An 18,812-nucleotide genomic window follows, 5' to 3' on the forward strand; every position below is an offset into this window, starting at 1 on the left:
AGCAGGACTACAGCTGAACCAGAGGCACCTCCAAGAAGAGGGCAGCAGGTGAGTGGGGACTTTCAGATTTGCTCGCTTGCAGGCCACTCATGGTCTGGGGGCTCTGCACTCACATCAGTAACAAGAGTTGTCCTCAGTCCCGAGCCTGCAGCCTCTTAGGTGACAGTGTTTCTTTCCACTTGAAAGTAGAGTGTAGTCTTTCAAATGCAGCACAACCCCCTCTAAATGTTAACCTGCAGCGATGGGGCCACACACAGCTCTGCGTGTCCCTTACAGAGACTGAAGATGGGTTAAAGCAAAAGGATTAAAGACTTACAGGGTTGGGTGGTCCAAGGAACCAGTGTGGTGGTCAGTGACATCCATGTCACACGAAACAGAAAGGCCATGTTAGCCAAAGCTGTGTCTGTTGGTCATGGGGGTGGTTTGCCTCTGATGCTGAGAGCTCTGCCCTGTATCTGTTTGGCTTTCTTTTTATGGCACAGCATCGTCTCATCAGAAGGTTTAAGGGAAGACAGAGGGGCTCACCAGGAAACAAGTGTTGGAATATTCCAACACTCCCTTCTCTGCAACCCCACTCACAGAGTGGCTCTGAGGTACCCCCTGAGCCATAAGGGGGAACTGGCACATGGTTCTTGGCCTCTCCAGACTGACATGTCCTTGCACTGCCACCACCACCCAATAGATACCGCTGGTTATAAATCCAGCCCCCTAGGAAAGTGTTCTACCTTCTCTCAGTAGCTGGTGCCACAAGTGAGCCCCATTTCTATACAAATAAATCCCAACTCAAAGGAAAAAATTACAAGGTTTGACCCCATTTTAACTGAGATATTTGGGGTTGGCTGTTCCCACCACCATGCTCTGCCAGCAGACCTGTTTGCACACCCACATCTCTCACCTCCTCTGGTCATGCTTCTGTTTTCACTTACAGCAAATGACCATCTTCTCTCTCCTCCTCAAGCTCATGGTTTGGTGACACAGACATGGTTTATTTTCCGGTGCCTCAGATTTTGAATGGTGAACTCACCAAACGAGGCACACTGGACTCTACTTACTCATTTTGGGCTACCTCCTTCTGGAGAAATAGTCTACTTCTACTTATTCCTCCTCTGAAGTGCCACAGGTCTTATCTTGGTGATAAAGTCAGTAGTCCTTCACTTGCCTTTGGCCACAGGCTCCTTGCTTTCTGAGGCTGTAGGTGGATCTGCTGCAGGGCTCGTGGTCTGCCTCGAGCAAGTCGCATATTTTTTGTATCTGTGCCCCATTTTGCAAAGGCTCTGTCTGGGTGAGGACTGACAGGCGTGACCTTAGACCATGAGACAGTTTTACAACCCTTTTGCCTGAAGGCTCAGCAGACACAGCATTACTGTGCTGAGAGCCACACTACCCCATCCTGGGATAAAGCAAATGCTTTTATTAACACTTGGTTATTCAGATGGTTGCAGCATATTTGCTGCCCTCTATAATCACAGTTTGGGGGAAAATCATCCCAGTGAGCTGGAATACAGAAATGAAGCACAAAGACCCCAGAGCAGCCCAAACTGGCCATCAGGGGACATTGGGGTTTCCTTGTATTCGTTATCTGTAAATGAAGTTGACTTCTGATGACATGGTCACCACTGTTTCTTTCCTGTCTGTCTTTCCTCTGGCCAACAGTTCAGAGAGGGGGCTCAGCTCATGTCCCTGTGGTCAAGAGCTGCTGGTAGGGGCTGACAGACTGGGAATGGGAGAAGCTGGAGGGAGCCTGGGGCAGTGCAGTGTGAGACAGGAGTCTCTCTCTGAAGAGAGACAGACTGAGGGCTGGAGAGGGCTGGGAAGGCAGAAGGAAAAGACTCAGGAGGTGAAGACATGAAGGGGAAGACACAGTGAGGTGAAGGATTAGAAGTACCCAGCAGTGGAAGGGAAGAGGCTGGGGAATGGGGAGACAAATGAAGAAGACCAGCCCCTTTGCGGGGCAGTTGTGAGCATGGTGCTGGGACACCACTGTGGTGCTTCAGCCCCGGAGCTGTTGCATTTTGCAAGAAGCCAGTTCTGCCTGAAAACAGGCACAGTTTGTGCTGAACAGATGAACCCTGCTCTGGGCCAGTCCTGCAGGTGTGCATGGCCTGGGGTCACCTGAGTGAAACAGAGACACCTCCCACAGTGAGGCTGGATCTGTGCCCAGCTCACGGACAGGCAACCAGTGCCCCTCCTGTGGCCCTGCTTGTCCCCTTGTTGCTCCTGCACGTGGTGTGCCCTCAACACACTGCACATGCATGTTCTCACACCCTCATGTGGGCTCTCACACCCTGTGGACTCACACCCACTCACACGTGCTGCTTGCGCTCTTTGACAAGAAGAGTGGGTGTTAGTGACAGTTTGGCTAATTGGATAAATGAATATTTTTACAATATTACTTAATATTTTGTACTTTACTTATCTGAACCAACAGAGAAATAAAATATATCTTCCAAGAAAATCCTATGGAATGATTCAAGGCTGCCCTAGAGTGAAGTCCAGACTCCTACAGAGAAAACAAACCCAGCACCACAGCAGATCCCGGGGGACAGCCGGAGATGGTGACGGTCACAGAACAGCTCTTGCTGACTCTGCAGCACATCAGATGTGCCTTCTCTTCTAAAATGGAGTGGTGAAAAGACTGAGACAGGACAGAGAGGACTCTCTTAGGTCAGGGGCTGTTAGGGGCATTGTATTTTATAATCACTCAATTTATAAACTAACCAAAAAATCATTTTTCTTCTTGACATTCCTACTGGAAACTCACGCTCCTCTGACTGTTAATACTTTTCCTAATTTCTTCCCCACCAAAAAAATTTACTTTTTGCTCATCTGATTTTATGCCACAATATTTTTCACTGTGTATAGCTCCTTGCTACAGATCTCCATTATGTATTTACAGATTAGTCCTTATTATTTTCAGTGAAAAATTACGATCTCTACTTTGCTTTTGCAAAATGGGCTTTACATTTACATGTCCTTTTAATTTTTTTTTAACTCACACCACTCACAACTCACAACAAAAGAAACTAAACTTTCCTTATGCTAAAAGGGAGAGCAAAGACACGTTTTGATTGTTTTGGGAAGTAAAAGGTTCTCTAAATTTTCTTACTCTTTCCAATTAAAATGCCTCTGCAATTACTAATATTAACTTCTTTCTAGGGTTCCAAGTAATTAGATTTGTAATATGACTTGTGTATGCAGCCAAGATTGTATAGTCAAAAAGAAACACCCAGCCAGAGCCCACTTTGTCTGTGGGATTAATGTTTTTCTCAGATGCAGTTGTCCCACCTTGGTCCATTGATGGTCTGCTGCACTGGTCAGCAGACCTGGACTGGATTTCTAAGGTCCTACATTCAGCACACTACAAGAGAGACAGTGGCTCTAAAACCTACTGAAAGAGAGGAGGAGGGATCCCTCATCTGTATGTATTCAGGTCACAAGAACCACTAGAAAAATGTTCCCTACCTGTCTGCTCTGAGCCAGAGCTGAATTGTCAAATGGAGATATTGTCAGGAACCAGGGACCACAGTGCCTATCTGTGCCAGGCTCAGTGACAGCTGAGAAAGAGTATTTGGAGGTCTGCTAGAAAAAAAGAGGGATCTTGGACAGGCTCTCCCTTCCTCTCCCCTTTCCCTCTGTTTGTTGCCTCACAAAGAAGTGACCTTTTAAAATCTCTTATCTAGAAGCTTCAGTTTAAAGAGCTGCTGACGCCTCTTGGAAAACACTGAAAAGCTCTTCTGAAACAGGGAGCTGCTGCTCCGTGTCCCGGGTCCCTTTCTTCCCCTCTTCCTTTCATTGCTGGATGCATTTACATTAGAAAAGGCTGTTCCTCTGCAGCTTCCCCGAAGTCACAGCCTGATTTACAGCAGTAGTGAATTGCTTGCTGTGGCAGCACAACCTCTCACAGCACCTTCTGAGTGGGTGGGAAGTGACCAGGGGAGATGACCCTTGGCAGGACACACTTTGCAACTGAGGACAGCAGAGCTGAGTGGGTTTTATGCTCTTGATGCTGTCAACATCAAGGCAAAGTTTGAGAGGTGATTGTGCCTTGCCAAGACTCTTCTGGTGTCACCTGTAAATCTGAAGTTTCCCAGCAGCTCGAGATTGAGTCCTCAAAGAACTCACTCTGAAGCTGAGTGGCTCTGGACCTTTGGCCAAGGTCAGACTTCTGTGGCTTTCCAGTCTGACAAAACAAATTGTCTGAGATAGCCTTTATCCCGCCAGTCTGAAGGGAAGGGTTATGTGCCTAGGAGGGAGAAATATTTATCCAGTTATTTAATACATTTTAGGGCCACAGGAAATCAGTGCCCCTCCTTGTCTCACCAGGCTTGTTGCAAAAATCAGCCTGTCTGAATGACTGATGGAATCACAATGGATATCCCAGGCTATTTCATTCCTACTGATACCCAGTCATTGATGACGTGCAAATAAAGGCCAGCCACAGGTGGGCTTGTACAAGCAAGACTGCAGACCCCAAAAAAGCAAGATAACTGTTCTATTTTTGGCATTTTTGAGATCTCATTTGGAGCACCATATACCATCTGGGCATCTTCAGTGCACCAAGAGTGCAACCTGAGGCACATTCAGTGGACGTGGTGTATCCATCCTTTCACTTCTCCTGGCAATGTTTGAAGCTCCTGGCGTAACCATGGAGCAGCACGACACATTTCATCCCAGCCTTATCCTTTTCTTCTTCTTCTTCTTAATCACAGAGCCCACCTGCTTAAAAAGCATGGACCAGATAAAGCCAGGACAAGTGCCAGGACAAGGCACTCAGAGAAGGAGACTGAGAGCCTGCTGTTGGAAGGTTACTGCTGCTGCCGTGGCTGGTAGTGCCACAGCTCTCTGCCTGGGGATCCTGCTGGGTGAGTGTGCAGCTGAGTACATTCTCTCAGTTTATCACCTCCAAAAGAGAAGTGGTCTGCACTACTCATAGCAAAAATCCTCCTGCTGAAGACAAAATGTGGTCAGGTTCCTGCATGTACACACACAAACAAGGGCTGTAGTCAACTCATGTTCTCAGTATGTGACTTTGGAGCACTTCATCTTCAGTGTCTCATGGCATGTATGCTGTATTCCTGTCCTGCTTGACCAACCTGATCTCCTTCTGTGACAAAGTGACCCACGCAGTGGATGAGGGAAAGGCTGTGGATATAGTGTACCCCAACTTCAGTAAAGCCTTTGGCACCGTTTCCCACCACATTCTTCTGGAGAAACTGGCTGCTTGTGGTGAATGGAGTTACATCCAACTGGGGGCTGGTGACCAGTGGTGTTCCCCAGAGCCACTCTGGGGCCAGCCCTGTTTAATATCAATGATCTTGACGAGGGGATCGAGGGCACCCTCAGTCAGTTCACAGATGACACCGAGCTGGATGGGAGTGTTTCTTTGCTGGAGGGCAGGAAGGCTCCAGAGAGGCAACTGGACAGGCTGGATCAATGGGCCAAGGCCAGTGGTGTGAGGGTCAAAAAGGCAAAGTGCCAGTCCTACCAGAAAACTGCCTGGTGGAGAAGGGCCTGGGGGTGCTGGCTGACAGTGGCTGAACATGAGCCCAGGTGTGACCTGGCTTGTACCAGCCACAGTGTGGCCAGCAGGACCAGGGTGGTGACTGTCCCCCTGTGCTGGGCACTGCTGAGATCTCACCTCAAATCCTGGGTTCAGTTTTTGGTCCCTCATGACAAAAAAGACATTGAGGGGCTGTAGCATGTCCAGAGAAGGGAATAGAGTTTGTTCCAAAGGAAAGCTGCCTCTGACAGACACTGTCCCTCTCTGGCAGCCTGCCACCCCATGGGAGAGACCAGCTTTGAGCACACAGTGGAGCTGCAAGGAATCATATTCAACAGCAGCTTAAAGATGGAGAACTCAGACTACTACAGGGTGCTGACACCTGCTCTTGAGAGGCTGGTGAGTTGATCTGGGCTTTCCAAGAAAATACTTGGGAAATACTGTGGTGGTTCATGAGGGCCCAGCTTGCCTGTCCTCATTCAGCAGAATCTGGATGTCATGGGCAGGAGGGAAACTGGGACTTCTTAAACATCAGCACAGACTGAGCCACACTTTGAAAGGCCCCACTGGGGCCCTGAGAGGCATTTGTAGTGTGGGAAATGTGTGCTCACGCCTGCTCCTGGCTAAAGAGGTAGGAAAGCATCAAAAAGGGATGTACTGAGCTAGGATGGGAAAAGGGTTAGACATGAACAGGACATGGCTGCTTCTGCTGCTTGCAGAGGCAAGAGAAGATGCTTCAACAGCTCCAGCTCCCTGCAAAATCCCAGGCATAATCTAGTCCCACCTCCCTGGGGTCTTCTGTGCATAAGTGTATGACCGTCACTCTTTGCTTTGCAGTTTCTGTCCAGTCTCCAGGACTCCCAGCTGGACTGGAGTTGCACAGGTTGCAATATCCTGGGCTATAGGTGAGTGCAGGCAGCTGCCCCTGCAGGCTCTGCAGCTCATGTCTCAGGGCATTCTGACAAACCTTACCAAGAAGGGGAGCTCACACCTGTGCTGTTGTTCAAAACTAGTACAAAGAGAAACTGTTTTTTGATCAAGGCTGGATTTTCTTCTGGGATTGCAGTAGTGTTCTGGATTCTTTCATCTGGAAATGCAGTCAGAAAGGCAGAGGGAAACAGCTTCTTTGACCACAGCTTTGGGCCAAAGGAAAAAAACCCTGCAAATGAGTATTTCAACCTGGAGAACATCTCCAGAAAAACCTTAAATTATTAAGAATCACATTATTAAGAGTCAGTTTGGTTTCCCTTCAGTTCCCTGCAGGCAGCGAGCACAGGAGCCTGTACTGATCGTGGAGCCAACATCCTCATTAATTTTGTCTCCCAGCAGGAATGGAAACTCCAGTGTGATCGTCCATTTCCGCCTCTTCTTCGCCGCCCAGGATTCCCAGCCCCTGAGCTCTGCCTTGGAGGAGGAGGCTCTCAGGCACGGGCTGGCAGCTGCCCTGCACAGGCAGGGGCTGTCCCTGGCTGCCTACGGGACCATCTCCTCAGCTTCTCTGACAGGTGCTGCTCTCCCCCCACTGCAGGGCAGGCAGGGCAGGGTGCTCTGTGCTGGGGCTGCTGCCACCCAGAGTCACAAAGCAGAGCCACCATCTGTGCCTCCGAGAGCCAAACTGTTGCAGGGCTCCAGCTCTGGATATCCAGTCAAGGCTTCATGCCCAGCAGCAGTGCTGGAAATGGGGGTGCTGCCACAGGCACCCAGCAGAACAAGGAAATCTCCGCCTGGCTCCCAGCTCCACTATACAGCAGCAGAGACAAACCTAGATCTTGCCTGCTGCTCAACAAACATTTGTGGGGTACCCAAATACCTCTCCAGCACTAATGCTGTCCTGCTGCTCTGCCCTGCAAGAGCAGCTTGAGGGGCTCACAGCAACTACAGAGTCTAAAGTATAAATTGCAGTTTCTTTGGCTTTCCTTGCAGCACCAGCCTAAGGGACAGGGGATCAAGCTCTAGGAGGCTAATTGCTGAGTCGTCTGTACCTGCAAGTGCACAGCAGTCCTTAGGCAGTCCTCAGAGTTGTGGCAATAATTACGGCTTAGGTAGATATTTCTCATATTTGAATTACTCTCTGAAACCACCTGACAAGAAATTCTCCTTTCCTTCAGTGACTGTGGCTATAGGACTTCAGGTATAGCAGATTTAAAAAAACATGTGCCCGGGAAACATGAAGGTGTGGGCTCCTCTGCAGCTCCCTCTGCACCCTCTGCCACAATGGGCAGGATCCCTGGATCCTGGGGAGTCTTGTGCAGCCCAGATGGAGGGTGCACAGACTCCCCTTGGCTTTAGGCAACAGTCCTGCATAGGTTCAGACCTGGAGTCTGCTCCTAGGAGGCAGCTCACTGCTTTTGGGAATTTATCACCCAAAGCCCACAGAGGTGGCTGCTCCTCCCCTGTTCCGTGGCTGAGCAGAGTTCCCCAGCAGGGGCCCAGGCCAGGAGCTCACACTGGCCATGGGGCAGGGGAAGGCAGGAGAAGATGATGCAGCAAAGCCTGCAGGCCCAGTCTGGGAACAGCACAGTCCCCAGAGCTCCTGGCTGGGCTGCCCTTCTTGATCCTGATTCCTTCTGCTTTGTCACAGGTCCCAGCAAGGTTTCTCCCCACAGATCTGGACTGAAATCAGGTAAGAGCTAGGCAGGAAGAGCAACCTGCACTCTGCAGCCTCCTCCTCCTCACAGCAGCCTGGATGCAGAGATCTTGTTCATACCCTGGCGGCCCAGGGCCCTGCAAGCTCAGCCAGAGCTGCAGCTCTGCTCCCAGCGCCATCCTGGAGGGACTGCGGCCCTGCCAGGGAGCAGGGTGACAAGGACACTGCCCTGTGGTGGCTGCCCCTGGGGAAGCCAGGGCAGAGTTGCTGGGTGGGCTGCAGGGGACACAAATGACTCCAGCCTTGCCCTGGAGACACCGTCACTTGGCACAAACCCAGCCCGTGACAGGCAGATGGGGGTGCTGGTGCCTCTGAGGGAAGGGCTGTGGGGAGTCTGTCACAGCAGGTCTCCTGGACAGTAGGGGACAAGCCACAACGCACTGCTGCACACTGTGACAGGTGTAACACCACTGGCTTCCAGGCACTGAAGGGAGCCAAGGACACAGCATGACTTTTCAAGCCAATAGTAAATGCCTGTGCTGTGAGGATGAGGGGAGCTGGGCCCTGAGAAACACCTTGGTCCCACCACCAACTGTGATAAGGCCCACCTTTGTGGTGGCCTGGCATGATGGACAAGAGCCACATGATGGACAACACCCACGAGCTGCTGGGAGCATATCATGGGGCAGTGGCTGAGATTGTCAAACTAGTCAAGATGCTTCTCCCCAGAATTTCAGGGAGGATGCTGTGATGGGCCAGTCTTCGCAGTGCTCTTTCCAAGCCTGCCCTGTGACATCCCAGGCACTCTCCTGTTGTTTGAGCATGTGCTGGGAGCACACATGAAGCTGAAGCAGCTTCTCCCACTTGCCCCCAAGTCTGTGTTGCTGGGACACAGCATCAGGATCCTGATGCACTGGCTCTCTCATCCCTTCCAGACTGTGGAAGCCGCCCTGCCATGCAGACTGCCAGCAGGATAGTTGGAGGTTCAGAGGCGTCCAGAGGGGAGTTCCCATGGCAAGTCAGCCTGCGAGAGAACAACGAGCACTTCTGTGGTGCTGCAATCCTCACAGAGAAGTGGCTGGTGTCTGCTGCTCACTGCTTTACTGAGTAAGTTCTACTCATGCCATCTTCCCCCCTCCATCTCCTTTCCAAAAGCTACCATCTCTGCCCTATCATGCCTGGTTTCCCTCAGGGGGACTGTGGGGAGTTTCCGTCACTTCCAGAGTGGATGGCAGGATGCAGCTTGGGTTTGCAGGACGGTGCTGTGGCTGGAGGCTCACACAGTCCCTGCTGTGTCTCCTCCAGGTTTCAGGACCCAACCATGTGGGCAGCTTACACAGGGACCACCTCCCTCAGAGGCTCCGACAGCAGCGCGGTGAAAATGGACATTGCACAGATCATCCCTCACCCCTCCTACAACGCCGACACCGCTGACTACGATGTGGCTGTGCTGGAGCTGAAGAGACCTGTGACCTTCACCAAGTACATCCAGCCCGTGTGCCTGCCAGACGCAGGCCATCACTTCCCAACCAGCCAGAAGTGCCTCATCTCCGGCTGGGGTTACCTCAAGGAGGATTTCTGTAAGCAGAGCGGGGCAGGGAGCAGAGGAGACGTTGGGGGGTTGTGAGTGAGGCAGGAGACCCCAGGGAAGGGAACTCAGGCCAGCTGGGCTGGCTCTGCCTGGGGCTGCTGCTCCCTGAGCTGAGCTCACAGTCGTGTCTTTCTCGTTCAGTGGTGAAACCCGAGTTCCTGCAGAAAGCAACAGTGGAGCTGCTGGACCAGAACCTGTGCTCCAGCCTCTACAGCCACGTCCTCACAGACAGGATGATGTGTGCTGGCTACCTGGAGGGGAAGGTTGACTCCTGCCAGGTAAGCTTTGCCCAGGGAAGCTGGCACAGATCCCCACGTGAGTCTTTTCCTCTCAGAATGCACCAGACCTTCAAGGCTGTTCCTGTGGCTTGGCAGGGCTATTCAAACCCGCAGCCACCAGCTGAGCAAAACTGCACTGCTCTGGTGGTAGTGCCTCCTATTTCTGGACTAAATACAACACAAACACCAGAGAAGAGGCCAAGAATGGAAGATCCAAGGGTGGATGAGCAGCATGACCCATCTGGTTATTCATTATTGATCTAGAGCAGTATCAGCCCCAGAAGGCACTGCCAGCTTCACAGACACCACATGTCCATCAGTGACACTCTCAGGGCCCCACAATAACAAAGAATTGACCAGGGAACCATAGGCCAAATCAAGAAAACCTGATGCAAAGATTAGCATGGTCACCCTGGGTTATGTATCAGGCAATGAACACCCATCATCTGGCTGTGGAGGGGCTGCTGGGCTTAACCTTTAAGAAAGACAATTTAACGAATGATTAAAGCAGTAGAAATACTAAACCCTATATTTTATAGAGGATGTCCTTGTGCTCTTCTGGCATATCAATGGCACAAGGCTACTACTTAATAGAAGGACAGCATGCCCAGATGGAGGAGCAGCCAAAGGCCAGCACAGGAGATGCTCCAGTCATCACTAGGTTGGAGCAAATATGAAGTGAGCTGAGATACACAGGGAGTGAGAGACCCCAGCTGGCAGAGGGATGCTGAAGGTGGCCAGGGAGAGCTCAGTGCATCCCCAGGGAGAGCTCACCATCTGGTTTCTCTTGCAGGGCGACTCTGGTGGGCCCTTGGTTTGCCAAGAACCATCTGGCAGGTTTTTCCTGGCGGGAATCGTGAGCTGGGGGATTGGATGTGCTGAAGCCAGGCGGCCTGGGGTTTACACACGTGTTACCAAACTCAGAGACTGGATCTTGGATGCTATTTCTGCCTTCCCCACCTCCACAGCCCATCCTGTCCCTCCAGTACACTCCAGTACCAACAGTGATGTGGTCAGTGCTGAAGAGCTCAACACCACCAGAGGAACCCCCACCACCTCCCCAGCCCCAGCGGCCAGCAGGCCAGTGACTGCAGTGAGACCACAAGGTATGAGCACCCATGGGGGGGTGCACCTTGGCAGGAAGAGTGGCAGATGCAAGTCCAAATGCCAGGTTCCTTCTTTTGGTGAGCTGAGCTGACTTTCTGTAGGGTGAGCCCCACAATCCTGGCCTAAGTACTAAGGCCAAGGCACATGTGACACTGTCTGGCCGTCCCAGCTCAGAGCAGAGCAGCCTGGCAAGGTCACTCAGTACCTGTGCAGGTCCATGCAGTTCCTTTGCTTATACAACTGTGTCATCTTGCCTGAGTGACTCGGCTGCTCCAGCAGCTCCAGGACAGGGCACTAAGGCACAGCAGTGTCTGACAGCATTTAACCTATTGACCACTCACTTTTGTTTGCCACCTATGGATCTCCCCACAGCTCAAAGCTGGTGGCTGCACCTTCACAGCAGACGGGGACCTTCTCACTGCAGGGAAGGAGGGCAGGTGTCTTAGGATGACCTGTCTGCTCTAGAGCCCCCAGCAGCTCTGCAGGGAGATGTAGATGTAAGGTATTTTGCTACATTTAGGATTAAGTTTTCATCTGTAATGGCAAGGCTAAGAGGCACTAATTACTAAGTGCCTAAGTGCCTAGAGGCACTAATTACTAAGAGGCGCTGATTACTCTGCCGTTGAGAAAGGCCCAGGGTTGGGGATTTGCCAAGAGCAAGATGCAGAACAGCAGTTAGTGTGAAAGCCCAGGTGTAAATAGACACCATCAGGCCCTGCCATGATCAGCAGACAGGGCTTGGGTAGATCCTCACGCCTCAGCGCTGACCTGTCCCAGCTCAGACTTACTGGTTAGGGAGAGCAAAAGTCTCTCGCTTGTCTTCTGCCAGGAGTACTCACAAGTCATGCTTTGACTTTGTTCAGAGTGTGGAGGACGACCTGGGTTCTCTAAACCCAGCAAGATTGTGGGAGGAACAGATGCTTCCAGAGGAGAGATCCCCTGGCAAGTCAGCCTGAGAGAGGACTCGAGGCATTTCTGTGGAGCCACCATCATTGGGGACCGCTGGCTGCTGTCGGCAGCTCACTGCTTCAACGAGTAAGAGCCTCCCCCACCCTTCACCACAGAGCTGTGCTGCCAAAACCACAGCGTGGCACTGGAGCCACACAACAAGAACATATTCTGCACATGAATCTTTGCTATAACTAGAGATTCATAGTAAAAGGGGGTTTGTGGGGAGGTTGGAATGATGCAGAGAGGGGTTACCCTGGCTTGGGCAGGGAGCAAGGACAACACATCTAAGAGGGGTGGAAAAGGACAGATGCCACAAGAACTTCTTTAATAAATTTAACCTTAAAAATTGTCATATACAAAATAGAGACACGTGATCAGCTGCTAAAGGGAAAATGGTGTGTTCAGTCCTGCAGAGTTCTGTTCTGCAAGAGCCCAAGCCCAGATTTATGAGTAGCCTTGATAAAGAAATGAGTAGCAAGAGGACAACGTTTGTCAAGAATAAATTCCTGAAGGCAGAAAGGGTGAGAGACTAACTAAGAAGGATTTCAAGACAACCTCATGCATTGAACAGCTGGGCAATAAAGCAGTGAGTGATGTGTAAGGTAGACAAGTGTGAAATGGGGCACACAGCAAAAGCAGCAGTGCTGTTTGTGGACAAGGAGGGGTCTCCATCAGCTATCCCCATCCATCTCCATCTGAATGTTGCCATCCAGAACAAGCGGTCAGAAACGTGCAGATTTTTCCCTGAGAGCAGCAGTCCCGTGGGCAGGGCCGGTTAAAGAGCACAGGATGCAGTAACAGTCAGAAAAACAAGGGAGATGACCAGGATGTTGCGGGTAACGCACAGCACACCAGCTCCACACAGGGCTGGAGTAACACTGTGTGAAGGTGAACACAAGGCTCGGGGATGAGCTGGGTGTGGAACAGCATCATAACATGCAAGACACAATAGATCAGACTAGACCTGGGGAAAAAACAACTGGTGGGAAGGGAAAGTGATGGGACTGGACAACGATGAAGGGTACAATTAGGGAATGCCTTTTGACTCTTTTTTTTAAGATACCAAATAACCACCAAGAGCAGTTGTAAAACAATCAAAAGGAAGCAGTTCTTAATAAATGTCATTAAACTGAATATTCAAAATTCACGTAGGGTTAAAAAAAAGAATAAAACACAACTTTAGAAAAATCCAAATAAAACCCCCAAATCCATCAAGACCTACTGAATACAGAGACACAGCCTGTGTACCAGAACACTCCTGAAATCATAAATTTCTGGAGGTAAGGAGAGGTTATTACTACATGTTTACTTGCTCTTCAGAAGATATCCAGCAGCTGCCACTGCTGGAAACAGTTCTTTGGGCCTGACTTAGCAGGGCTGCACTGCTGTGTGCTGATCATGTAAAACTGTCTGCAGTCATCTGTGTGTGAGAATGCATGTTTAGAACTGTGTATTTGCAGGACAAATCCAGAAGAGATCGAAGCCTACATGGGAACAACATCACTCAATGGAACAGATGAGAATACAGTGAAAGTCAACGTAACAAGAGTGATCCCACATCCCCTCTTCAGCCCCATGATTCTGGACTTCGACGTGGCTGTACTCGAGCTGGCAAGACCTCTTGTCTTCAACAAATATATCCAGCCTGTGTGCCTCCCACTCGCTGTGCAGAAGTTCCCTGCTGGCAAGAAATGCCTCATTTCTGGGTGGGGAGATCTCCAGGAAGGGAATGGTAAGCAGTGGTGCTGATTTGCCCTGGAGCACTGACAGCCTGAGCAGCAAAGCCTGTGCCACTGACCCACAGTCCTGTGAGCACACAGGGCAGGACAGGGACAGGGACAGTCAGGAACTGACACAAACACAAGAATAAACAAGAATAAAGGCACACAGAGCATCACCTTAAACCACAGTTATTTAGAGTCACCAGCAAACACGAAAATTGAGAGAGCAGCTTGGTGGGAACCAGGAGAAACCTGCTAAGACTCCTCTCAGTAGCTCTACCATGCTAAGCAAGAGTCAGACACTGGCTCAGAGCCTGCTGCAGCTCTGGCAGGACGGTGTGTCAGCCACAGCAGACACACTCAGTCAGAGATGTTCCAAGCAACTGGAAAAGGAAAGATCCCACTGTAGGGAAAAGGCCTGAGTGGCACCTGTGCTACCAAAGAAGCCCAGCTGACCAGGAACCCACAAGCTGTCAGGGACACAGCTGGGTGCAGGATCCTTAGCACAGACAGAGAACTGCACCCTGGGGTGAGCCAGGAAGCTTCAGGGCTGCTGAGAAAATAGGTTATATAGGACTCAATTCTCATGTGGGCTTAGAGCCTGTTTTCCCAAAAGTTGTGTTGTCAGTCTAAAATCCATGAGTTCCCACTTCCCTCTGCCCCACTCACTAATCCTGTGTTTTTCATGCAGTCACCACGCCCGAGTTCCTGCAGAAAGCTTCTGTGGGCATCATAGACCACAACACCTGCAACTTCCTCTACAACTTCTCCCTCACTGACAGAATGATCTGTGCTGGCTTCCTGGAGGGGATGGTAGACTCATGCCAGGTAAAAGTATGGAATTTCTCTGCTCTGTGGATTGTTCCAGAAAGCTGGGCTACCTCTGCCTTCAGCAGATCCTTGTGAAATATTTACTGAGCTGCTGTGGCCAAGCTGTGCAATTCACCTGAGCACAAAAACCCCAGCCCAGTACCTTGGAGCTTTAGAAAAGTATATAAAGCTCCACCAGGTTGAGAATGACTTAAACCAACATCCCACTGTTCTGTCTGGCCAGATGAATCCTGGATGAAGCAGGTCTCCTCCAGTGGCAGTGAGACAGTGGCAGTTGGTGGAGTGGTGCTGACAGGAGCTATGAACTCTCAGGACAAGTGCCATTTGTATCTGTGCAGCCAGGTTGAGCCACTGACCCTCAGCTTCAGTGTCTGACATGCCTTGCACACACACTGCAAGACAGCAGACAGGCCCAAGGCTGGAGAAAGAAGAGTTAGGGGTAGCGAAGTCCTCCTGGTGTGGCTGAGGGGCAACCCCGTGTAGACCTGTCTGGGGGAGACTGTACTGAGCAGCTATTGCCTTGCTTCTTCTGCAGGGAGATTCAGGTGGGCCCTTGGCCTGTGAGGTGACCCCAGGAGTGTTTTACCTGGCTGGCATTGTGAGCTGGGGATTTGGTTGTGCCCAGGCTATGAAACCTGGTGTGTACTCCAGAATTACCAGAGTCACAGACTGGATCCTGGACACCATCTCACAGTTGCCCAGTCCTGGCACAGGCATCCCTTCCAGCTCAGCCATCACTAGAACTTCCAGCACAGTCATCCTCACCCAGCCCAGCACAACAGCTGCAAGTCTAACCAGCAGAACCACCCTGGGAACGAAGATGAGCACAAATGTGAGTGACAACTCTGAAGCTCTGAGAACAACTGCCAAGCCCACCCAAGCCCCAGGTAAAACTGATGACAGATGTACTGACATGTTGGTAGGAGGCCTCCATCACAGAGTACTGAGCAGGCCATGGGTTATTCCCTTCCAGTGGTGCCTTGTACCAGCTTCACCTTCGAGTGTTCCAGCAAGGTGTGTATTGGAAAAGAAAATCCTGAATGTGATGGTGTCGTGGACTGCAGCGACGGCTCCGACGAGCGCAACTGTGGTGAGTCCTGTTCTGCAGTCCCTGCTCTGCATGACCCAGACTCCCCAGTGCAACCCACCACATTCACACTGGCTGTCTTGGGCCCCACACAGGACACTGCAGGCCTGGGCCAGCCCACTGTAGTCCAGGTCCTACTTGTTCTGCCAGAATCTAAACCAAGATAAAGCTGGATGAGCAGAAAATGTGGCCTCTTTTCCTCTTCTACAAATATTAGAAACCATTTCCAGCACATCAGCCTTCTGGCCAGACAGTCTGGTAGCACAAGGTGGCAAGACAACTCTGCACAACATGGTAGCCCAGAAAATGTCTTGTCATCTCTGGGACTGCTCCTCGGTCTGCACATTCCTTGCTGTGTGATAGCTCAGCCAGTCCATCCAAATGTTCCTTTCTCACATACCACAGCCCTGGAAGGTGTGATCTGTGATAACAGTTTCACAAACCATACCCTGTCTGCCAAGCCTTGCTTCAGCTGGGTGAATGGAACCCATCACATCCTACTGCCCTGTGCACGCCCCACCAGAAGGCTGTCCCACGGCACAGGTGATGGAAGGCAGGCAGACACCCCTTTCATTTATGTTTATTTAAAACCATGGTGCTTCTTCCTCTGTCCCAGACTGTGGCCTAACAACTGCTCTGGCCTTCAGCAAGATCGTGGGTGGCAGCAGCGCAGCTCGAGGGGAGTGGCCCTGGCAAGTCAGTCTGTGGCTGCGGCGGAAGGAGCACAAGTGCGGGGCCGTCCTCATTGCTGAGCGGTGGCTGCTCTCTGCAGCTCACTGCTTTGACATGTAAGTCTGAGATGGGCTAGTGAAGCCAGCTGGCTCTTGGCCTCAGTCCCATCAGCCCATCTGCCCTTGCCCCCGTCGTGGTCCAGCACCACGGCTGGGATGCTGTGCCCCGTGAGAGGCTGGGATGCTGTGCCCCGTGAGAGGCTGGGATGCTGTGCCCTGTGAGAGGCTGGGATGCTGTGCCCTGTGAGAGGCACACGTTCCCTGTAACCCTGTAGGTGTGCCCCTACAGGGGAGTGTGAGGAGGAATGAGTGGAGCAAAGCCTGGGTATGCCCAGTGTGCTGGAGACAGGGGCCCTGGCCTCACAAGGTGTGGCTATAGTGCATCCCAGCCCCACAAGAGGAGGAATGGCCCTCCTTGTGAGGCCGTGCTCCTAACAGCCAGGTTTGCTGTCTTTCTGCAGTTACAGTGACCCCAAAATGTGGGTGGCCTTTCTAGGAACACCCTTCCTGAGTGGCATCGATGGCAAAATGGAGAAAATATTCCGTATCTACAAGCACCCTTTCTACAACATCTACAGCCTGGACTATGATGTGGCATTGCTAGAGCTGAGCACACCTGTCAAGTTCAGCAACACCATCAGACCTATATGTCTCCCAGACAAGTCTCACATCTTCCATGAAGGGGCCAGATGCTTCATCACAGGCTGGGGTTCCACGAAGGAAGGAGGTACGGGTTGAGGGGGCCCCCTCACATCCAGATGGTCACCCACCTTGCACACTTCAGCACGTGCAGTTCTAAATGCCACCGTCCCAAGCACTCCCCAGGCCAGGCTGGACCCTGCAGGGAACACCAAGCTGGGCAAGGCCTGGTATCACTACCATCTCCTCCACTGCCACCATGCACTGTACTCCATTTAGCCACACCTCTTCCCTCTTGGAGCCTTCCCAAGCTTTCTGTGTGCCAGCCACTGAGCTCCCCATCCCCACAGCAGCTGCTCCAGCTCTGCTCCTGCAGTGCAAGGACCCAGTATCATTTGTAGCTGGTCAGCTGAGGAGCTGGACAAAGTATACACCCAGGGGATCTTTCTGTGCTTGCTCTGCTGGGGAGGAACTAGGCCTGACTGACTTTCCCAGAGCAGGTCTCTCCCTCTGGCCAGCAAGTAAGGCTGCAGAGACCCCACTCCTACACATGCTTCTGCTTCTCACGTGCTCTGCATCCACTTAACATCAATACTTTTCTCCTCAGGTCTCATGTCAAAGCATCTGCAAAAAGCAGCAGTGAACATAATTGGAGACCAGGCCTGCAAAAAGTTCTACCCTGTCCAGATCAGCAGCAGGATGGTGTGTGCTGGTTTCCCACAGGGCACCGTCGACAGCTGTTCAGTGAGTGAGAGCAGCAAACCCTGCGGCTGGCACAGAGCAAGCTCATGCCAAGTCCCCAGGCTGTATTCCCTCAGGAGGGCCCTGCCTCCCCCAGCTCAGCTGCCTGTCCATCCGTCATGGCTGTTGCCTTTATCCATGTCCATCCTGCACACACCTTGTGTTGCTTGCCCCACCAGCCCATGGCAGGTCAGGGAGGTAATGCCAAGCAAAGGGCTACGGGGATACCTTGAAGCCTATTCCATGTACCTCCAAACACCCTCTTCCATGTTCCAGAACCCCAAGCTCACATTATTCATGCAGGTACATCACTGAGCAGTCCTCTAGCTTGGAATGGGCTCCTGGGGAAGTGGGGAGCAGGCCAGCAAATGCCCATGTCCCAGAGAGAAAGAACATTTCAAAGCTGGGGGAGCTGGGCTGCCGCTGGCTTGATACTACACCCTTTTCCTCTCTCTGCAGGGTGATGCAGGCGGGCCCCTGGCATGTAAAGAACCCTCAGGGAAGTGGTTTCTAGCAGGAATCACAAGCTGGGGCTATGGCTGTGCCAGGCCATACTTCCCTGGTGTCTACACCAAAGTCACAGCTGTCCAGGGCTGGATCGCGCAGAACCTCAAGCTCTGAAACTGCATTTCACCACTCAGGGAAGGCAAGGAATGAGAGGAGTAACTGCCAGAGGAGGCACTAATCCCTCAGCTATTATATGTTTTTCTGATGTTGCAAAGGGGTGAAGATGGCCTTGCAGGTATTAAGCAAATGCCAGTGTTGTGTGACCCACTGGTTGTGATACCAGGGCATTTGATAACTGCTTTGCATAGAAAGGTACAAATTCTAGGCATTTTCTATAAATAAATGAGGCCTGTCCGAACTAAAGGCCTGGCCAAACATCCTACGCATTAGAACATGACCTTTCTAGTTGGAGGGGTGCCCAGAACATCTGGCAGATATTCATGGAGTTTGGCTGACCTGTCTATGAGCTATCATCCCAAAGCCAAGCCAAGAGACCAAGTGAAGTTCATCCCAGCCCAGTTATGCCCTTGCAGAAGCCTCA

At 51.5% G+C, this 18,812-nt stretch overlaps 1 protein-coding gene across 1 annotated transcript; it reads left to right on the top strand.

Moving 5' to 3' along the window:
- Positions 1-18,421, top strand: TMPRSS9 (transmembrane serine protease 9). The gene is given in 20 exon segments (XM_050334473.1): positions 1-48; positions 4,710-4,862; positions 5,772-5,899; positions 6,338-6,405; positions 6,827-7,005; positions 8,082-8,123; positions 9,023-9,194; positions 9,393-9,667; positions 9,820-9,956; positions 10,750-10,899; positions 10,990-11,032; positions 11,792-12,098; positions 13,475-13,746; positions 14,427-14,563; positions 15,102-15,453; positions 15,540-15,656; positions 16,267-16,441; positions 16,846-17,111; positions 17,631-17,767; positions 18,224-18,421. Coding segments are annotated over 19 exon segments (3,252 nt in total). The 5' UTR covers positions 1-48; positions 4,710-4,729; the 3' UTR covers positions 18,386-18,421.
- The last annotated feature ends 391 nt before the right edge of the window (positions 18,422-18,812 follow it).

Source organism: Myiozetetes cayanensis, unplaced genomic scaffold (assembly GCF_022539395.1).
Source record: "Myiozetetes cayanensis isolate MyiCay16 unplaced genomic scaffold, myiCay2020 scf54, whole genome shotgun sequence".
In the NCBI taxonomy this organism is placed as follows: domain Eukaryota; kingdom Metazoa; phylum Chordata; class Aves; order Passeriformes; family Tyrannidae; genus Myiozetetes; species Myiozetetes cayanensis.